Raw genomic sequence first — 7,944 nt, forward strand, 5'->3', positions numbered from 1 at the left:
TAAATTTAAAGCAATAATTGGTTAGAAGAAATGTTTATCGAATAACGATGACCATTACAGTGGTCTCGAAATGGACTGTAGATATGAAGAAATGGTTTCATTGTACAAGCATATGCAACCTTACCCGTTGATTAGTAGGTAATTAGTCTGAAATACGATTCAGTTCAATGCTGCAATTGCAACACAACGTAGTGACCGATGCAGGATGAGGTTTTGATGGATGGTGTTGAATGTTCTCGTGAGTAGTGCACCCTTTCATGGTTAACCGCAAAATTTGTCACTATCTTCAACAGGTGAATGTAAAAAGTTGTACAAATTTACTTAATCCACGAGTTAATTTCATTTGATACATAAACTTGATTTTTTTTGTTCTTTTTTTTTCTAGAAATGTCTAAGAGAAGTGTATTTTAAACAAGAACTGTTACTGGTTGGCAATGGAAGTATCTTTGAGTCGTAAACTGCATTAATGAGCCTAAAGCTATTGCTTAAATGCAACTTCTCTTTTCAGTTGAGCTAAATGAAAGTTGCAAAATATCTTTTGGTGTAAACATTATTTAAAAATAACGATAATTCCTAGATGCATTTATTTAGAAGGAAAATGGTAGTAGGTTTTTAAGTGGTAGTTGGCTGGAACTTCGAATCTGAGTTGACACACATCCACTTTAGTTGCAAGAAATAATGCGCATTGACAAGGACATGATCGCACTTTTTCACTTTTTTCAATAATATTTAAGAGCCAAAAACAAACGCAAAACTCCATTAAATTGCATTTAACATACACAAAATTAGTTGTCATAGTGAAAATAATTGACCCACGAAGTTTCCTATCTCTTGAAGGTTTCCTATGAGCAAGGAAAGAAACAAAAATATACAAACTCAACATTACACGTTGTAGAACAAGGACTACAAATCCAATTTCCATTAATTTTGTTGTTTACATCTTAGTTTAGTTTCCATCAGCCATTATGGCTACAAAATTGGAGGAACAGTGGTAAGCCTTGAACTTCAACTTGCTACAAGAAAAGATAAATGATGCCAACTTTACTTGATTATATAACATTCATTGTTCAAAACAACGTTTGAGCTATTATACTATCACACATCATAATTTGGGGTGCTTGGTTACACAAAGTAAAACAAAGACAAAGGAAAAATACCGTATAAATGTTCATTTAAACGACAAAGAAGTGCAGCCTATCAAACTAGCAAGCAAAATTTGACTTGTTTCCAAGATTCTATGACATATTTGAATATTTCCCTTGCTTTCTATAGGTTCTACCGTATCAGTACTCGTCCAAGTATGTATATAGCATGTCATCCTTCTTAGACTTGCGCCTACTTAGTAAGGCCTTCAGGAGACGTTTACTCTTACTGGGGTACTGTTCTACGTCTTTGGCAGGGTCTCTTTCGGCATATAGTCGCATAGAAGATGATTTCCGTGGCTCTGAAGGGTACTGGTGAAAGGATAAACAGAAACAGTTAGATAAACTACTGGGGTTATTGGTGATATGCTGAGTACACAACCATGATTTATGTGTAACTCACCCTTTGTCTTGCATTGGAAGGATTTGGTGTGGTGGGTCTGCTAGGATTTGGTGTGGTCGGTCTACTTATCTTGGGTGTAGTAGGCCTACTTGACCGAGATCCGGTGCGCAGAAGAGGGAACCGGTATGGGGAAACCGATCGCCTCTCTTCAGTGCATGCAACAAGATTGTAAAAATACAGATATAGTGAGATTTATGTCTTCATCTTTTATGTGAACATGGCAAAGAAATACAAAGAACAAACATGGAAGACATTAGCCGTAATAAAAAGAAACTCAAGAATCAAGAAGATATCACTATGTGCATACAACCTAAATCTTTTTTAGGCATGGTTGAAGAAGAAGTGAATGAAAAAGCTCCAGATCTCTGAGGTTGTAAAGAAGATGACGGAGAACGCCCTCTTCTGCATCAAAATAAAGAATTACCTCAGGATCTTATTGTGACAATGAGCAACTCAATCCTATAATAAGATGTAGAATTTGTAGTTACCTTGCTGTAGAAGGTGGTGTTTCTCTAATTGTAGCTCGAACAGCTTTGGGAAACAAACGCAATAAAAGGAATATGAGTTTATATCTAATGTTGTTAATATCTAGATAAGTGGAATTAAAATATTAGGATACAAAGATATACCATTCCTAAAGTGAGGCCAGTCATCTTCATCATCTAGGTTTAAACCCTCATATTTTGACTTTGTGTAGTTGGCACCATGCATGGTCTCCCCAACTGAACTTGTGAATTTAAGGAATGTGAATATGAGATCATTCAACAAAATCAACATACTTTGTAATAGTAAAAGGAACAAAATATAATACAAATGGAAAAAGGAAACAGCACCATAAGAAGAGAAGATGAAAATGAAAGATACTTGCCTGGCAGGATATAACGCTTGGGATATTTTGGAGTACTAATCACCAATGACTGTTGGGTACGCCCCTCATGATCCATATACTCTTGGCAAGTCTTTATTCTCTGTTATACCACATTAAGCAAACAAATTGTTATTCAAGCTTCAATAATATTAAGGATTAATTGCACATTTAGTCCTTCAATATTTTTAAAATTAACCAATCTTGGTCCACTGTTTTAATAATTGAAATGTTTAATAATAAATTTTAACATGACTATTTAAAAAAATTGGCTAACATTTTCTGTTAACATTCAGTAAATTTAAGCCTAATATCAACAAAGGACAATGTTCAAAGTCACAGCTACAGATGAAAAATTCTGCTTAGAATTGAATGGGGCGTGGTATTTTCAAAGCATGCCTTAATCAAAATTTGAGAATAAAATATAGATAAATTTTAGAAAGGCATAGATTCATTATGGTCATCAATATCAGCCACCGACCACCTATCACGTCTTTGCCAGATACAGTTTTCCAGAGGTAAATTCACCAACTACCATTATCTAATGTAGTTAAATCTTTTTACTCTCAAAACTTTTATTGTACTGGCTTTCTCAAGAGAACAAAAATGAACTTTATCAAGAATGAAGTGATTTGAGACATAATGAGGGACAGAACAAGTAAAACAACATGTACAAGAAGCTGAGTGATAGCATAACTTGTTTTATGAGGTGCTTTATAGTTAATGCACAACAAAAGCATCTTTTGATGGGTACAGTGCAATTATTAGGCTCAGTGGTTGTTATTTGTTGGTATAAGGGAGGTCTAAACAAAGTAGTGGATATTTTTTGCTTTTGGTTGCTGTTTTGCGTAAAAAGTTATGAACTGATTTATTGAGAATTTCGCCCTATGCTACTTCTATTGTTATGTTTCAAACCTCGACCACTTTTTAAATCAAACATGCTACAAATATTTGTAGGAATGCCATCTTTCTGTTTTAACAAATTTAACACACGTCAAGTTCATTACAAAAATACTATTTGCAGTACTTAACAAAACCTTGCTTAGTTTCTTTAAGACCTAAATCTGCTCTGAGATTGTATAAATTGCAGTTTCAACTCTTCTTTGGATAATTGAATTAAAGTTTACAATTAGCATATATGCAGATAACTTATAGTAGAAGTTTCTCTGACAAATACAACACTAAGCACCAAGCAATAAAGACAAATAGATAACTAGATATTTATAAGCGTCCTGGGGGTTATCAGTGAAATAAGAAGAGTTATGCAAGCAATAAAGATCAGTTTAAGTGTGACTAACAAGTCGCGTTGTTCATTCAATATGACAGTGCTATCATTTTTTGATCTTAGAAATTATTTAAGCATTGCTTTAGTGGACTTTCTCCATCTGAAGCTAAATGGTATACCTGTTCAATACAAGATACTCTTAGTTCTGCAACAGAAACTTCAACGACCTTTTCATCCAACAGATCATTTACTTTGTAGGTCACAGAACCTAAATGGTCCACTGTATTTACTAGGGCTTTAATGGCATAATCCTTCAATGTTTCTACCACTCTACGAACATAGAACAGAAAAAGAAATCAACATTAAAGAGAGGATATTAAGGATATGGCAGTATCATCATAAATATGGACCAGCTCTAGCAAAGCAACTCACATTTGCTTTTGGTCATCGTTGGTGTAAGAGAGTTCAAAATATTCAGCTGCTGAATATAATTGTGCTCTCAGATTCTTCAAATCCTAGGAACAGAGATGCAACAATAAAAACAAGTAGCAAAACACTTTATCCCACTTAATTAAGAAGTATATTCTAAATTAAAGCCACAGATGCATTAGACAATGATCTTAAGTAGTAAGATTGAAAACAAGGCCTCTTGAATCCAAAAGCTCTTACAAAAAATGAAACCAATATCCCCAACCAAACAGCAAGTGCAAAATCATAAAAGTACCTTCAAACTATCATCGAAGAGCAAGCTCTGCTGCATAAAAACCTCATCATAATTGGAAGCTTCTTGAGATACAGGTTGGGCTGCAGACGTCGTGATCTTCCCCATAAATGAAAGTAAAGGAAGAAGGACCACCTAGTCCATAAAGGAATGATTAAAAAACAATAGCAACTTCAAAGTCGAGTTGGGAGAGTGAAGAGGATAAAAAAGAAAGGTGTTGCCAAAGGAAAACAGAAACAGATCAAACCAAAATCAGAAAAACCTTTTAGACCAAGACAGTGAAAGCTAAAAGCTCTTGATAGAATACACAATAACAACAACGGAAGCTGAGAAGAAAGATAAAGAAGAAGACAACCTCTTCTGTAACAACTAATAAGATACCAAAAGCTTATTACCTTACAAAGTACAGAGTTGTCTGAAATAGTATGCAAATTACACACAATTCTCTGAGAAATTTTTGAAACAACAGAAGCGAAAATTTTAAACTAAAAGGCAAAATTCCACAATTATTGCCGAATCTTCTGCAACACTCACATTGTATTAAAATCTAAACAAATAAACCCTCAAAAGCAAACCCGACCCAATCCTTAAAAACATCGAAAGTTGCAAAATTCCCGACAAACAAGTCCAACACAACAAGGAAGCAAACATGGGTAAGTGAAGGTGGTTACTTTTCAAAGCTCAATCAATTTACCCTTCTCCAAACAGCTCCCAAAAACCAATTGCAAGAAACCAAGTTGCTGACTTTAAGAAGTTAAGAAAACAAACCAGACAGCGGGAATGCAGAAACCAACCTAGCAACCCTTTTGAAGGAGCTTCTTGCTGCAGTTACAGTGGTCAAGAGGAACATGGAAAGCGAAAGTTTGAAAACCCAGTTGCCATTGGAAACCAAATGTCAAATAAAAGACACCGTGTGATGACCCTTCACTACAGCACTCACACTAAAACGGTTAGGTGTTGGGATTTTGACTGCAAAAAAAGGAAAGGGACAGGTCAAGTTTTGCAACACATACAGTTGGAGAATAGAGAAGAGAGGGAGAGGAGAGCACGTCGGAACATTGGCCGAGGAATCCACTTAATTTTTAATTATATGTCATTCCCTAATATTTTAAAAAATCAATTTTTTTTTAAAAGAAATGAAAGGGAGAAAGAAAAAATGAGTCTTTGCTGCTTTGGGAAGCAGAAACTGACCAAGACAACCCCACTTCGCATCATTGTAATTCTATGGCCCCAGTTTTTTTTTTTCAATTTCCTTTTGTTTTTTCTCTTTACTCTTTAATTTTGGAAGGGCGTGTTTGGTTTTTCATAAAGGAGTAACAGGTAAACACAAGGTTTTACTTTTATCTTTGCGGGTTTTCTGACTTGTATTTGTCCAAAGTGGATGACATGAGTGACAGGAATAATGCAAAATTTAACACATACCATCATTCCACACGCAACAAGCCGATAACTAGTGTTAAGTATTGTTTGTTACAAAGCACTCTAAAAAGAACCACTTTTTTATTTTAATTAAGACATGCTTCACATTCTAAATTTTTTTAATCCTATGAATGACTTCTTTTTTTATCATTTCTAATAGGTTATGTATTTAACAATTTTATGGATGACTAACTATAATAAATACCTAATTAATCACAAAATTAAAGGAAAAAAACTTCTAACAAAGAAAATACTTCATTTATTTATTTTCTTTAAATGACTAACTTTGTAAGAAAAATTATCAAATTCTATTTAATTTATTAAAAATTCCATGTTAACTAAAAGTAAAATAAATAAATGTAAATTTATTTTACATATTAATTTCATAAAATTAAATTAAATTATTAATACAGTGTTATAATCTAAATTATTATAAAATCAATTTATAATATATAAATAAGTATTTAAAACCCACTTGTTATATAATTAGTTAATCAAACTTTACGAATTCCAGTAAATTTATAATTTTGAAAATATCATATGGAAAAAGAAATGTGAGAGATTTCTTTTTAAAAAAAACAAAAAAGTGGTGTTTCCTAATGTAATTTGAAATAAAATTAAAAAAAAATCAAGTTTTAATTTAATTTACATTTTTCTACCCGGTTTTATTTCACATTCATTTAAAAGTGGATTGATGTATTTATTTATGCGTTACCAACGGTCCCTCCTTGACTCCACCGCCACACCCTTCACTCCCACGCAACTGCCACTCTTCTGTCTCGCACCCTATGCTATATTATGATGCACCTATTTTTACTTTTGGTATGTGTCGTACACATACATACATAATGTTAAAATATTAAATACAACTTACTAAATATTTTTAATAACAGGAGAAACTTTACATATAAAAAAAATTGTCTTTATATAATAAATATCATCTTTCTATTTTTTAAATATTATTACTTTTATAATGTTATTTTTTTAATTTGAATTAAGAAATAAAAATAATAATTCAATAAATAGTAAAATAATATCACAATTATCTTTATCGACCCTTTTATGGCATTCAAAATAATTTATAAGTTGGTAGTTATTTAATTGATCTTAAAAAAAAACTTAATCTACAAAACATTTTGTATAAGGTGACATGATATCATGTGTCCAAATTATGTAACATTTCTTTCTTAAGTTATTACTTAAGCAAAACTCTAACAATATGGTCCAAAGTAGAATAACTTTATATTGCAAGATCAAAATAATAAACAAAATGAAAAACCAAGAGCTTAATTCAGTAATCATATTGTGGAGTGGATCTAATTTTGTTAGATCATATTCTCTTTACTTTTATTTTAGCACAAGAATATGTATGCTTTAATAAAATTTTATTTAAATTTTAATTTCTTAAATTTTGAAAAATATTTGTCTTTTCGCGAGTTGAACTCATAAATTTTGTGTTAAGCCTGCACATTTTAACATGGTGTGTTATAAAACTTAAATTTTAAAGTCGTGAATTGATTCTTGTATTAAAAATACCCTAAAACAATAAAATTGATATATTAGGAAAACCAATATCATACTTAAATATAATACAACTTAATAAGTTAATTTTAAAAAAACTTAATGAATAATTCTAGATTTTCCAAAAAAAAACTCAACCAATTACCAATTAGATATAATTAATGTAAGAATTATTTTAAAATTATAATTATAATGTATGATTATCTAGTTGGTTAGACATGCACAAGTACAACCACATATTATTCTTAGGGTCAAATGGTTGTGGTCTATAGACCGGTCATTCTATAAAACTATTACCTCTAATACGGGTCAATCTAAGACAAAGTATTATTATTATTAATTGGGTCATAATTGAAACCTCATTAATTCAAAGTTCATTCTGAAGTTTATAAATACAGGTGAAATAAAGAGATAGGTGATAACATTTCATACACATTAACTATTTGAATAGTTTAATCTTAAGTGACTTTGACATAGTATATAAGGTGAGGTAAAGAGGTAGGTGGTGACATTTAATACATATTAAGTCTATAATATATATGAGTTAAAGAGATAGGTAAGGTAAAGAGATAGGTGATGACATTTAATACGCATTAACTGTTGAATAGTCGAATCTTTAGTGACTTTGATATAGTATATAAATGTAGG

The 7,944-nt window shown here is 31.7% G+C and overlaps 1 protein-coding gene across 4 annotated transcripts; it reads right to left on the minus strand.

Annotated features, from left to right (window-relative positions):
• Positions 1-1,023: 1,023 nt before the first annotated feature.
• Positions 1,024-5,501, minus strand: LOC148203932 (protein ABIL2-like). 4 transcript variants are annotated; one of them, XM_088106700.1, is made up of 11 exons: positions 5,370-5,501; positions 5,151-5,283; positions 4,360-4,491; positions 4,068-4,150; positions 3,815-3,965; positions 2,414-2,513; positions 2,175-2,267; positions 2,034-2,076; positions 1,856-1,947; positions 1,546-1,691; positions 1,024-1,454 (listed from the first exon to the last, which is right to left on the minus strand). In XM_088106700.1, exons 3-11 carry the CDS (start codon positions 4,462-4,464, stop codon positions 1,284-1,286), a joined length of 984 nt encoding a protein of 327 aa, XP_087962826.1. In that variant the 5' UTR covers positions 4,465-4,491; positions 5,151-5,283; positions 5,370-5,501; the 3' UTR covers positions 1,024-1,283. The 4 variants fall into 4 exon arrangements, with proteins under 4 accessions (XP_087962826.1, XP_087962827.1, XP_087962825.1 ...); XM_088106701.1 differs by having other exon boundaries at positions 5,125-5,455; XM_088106699.1 differs by having other exon boundaries at positions 5,151-5,452.
• Between the last annotated feature and the right edge of the window lie 2,443 nt (positions 5,502-7,944).

Source organism: Vigna umbellata, chromosome 2 (genome assembly GCF_029865625.1).
Source record: "Vigna umbellata cultivar VRB3 chromosome 2, Vumbellata_1.0, whole genome shotgun sequence".
Taxonomy (NCBI): domain Eukaryota; kingdom Viridiplantae; phylum Streptophyta; class Magnoliopsida; order Fabales; family Fabaceae; genus Vigna; species Vigna umbellata.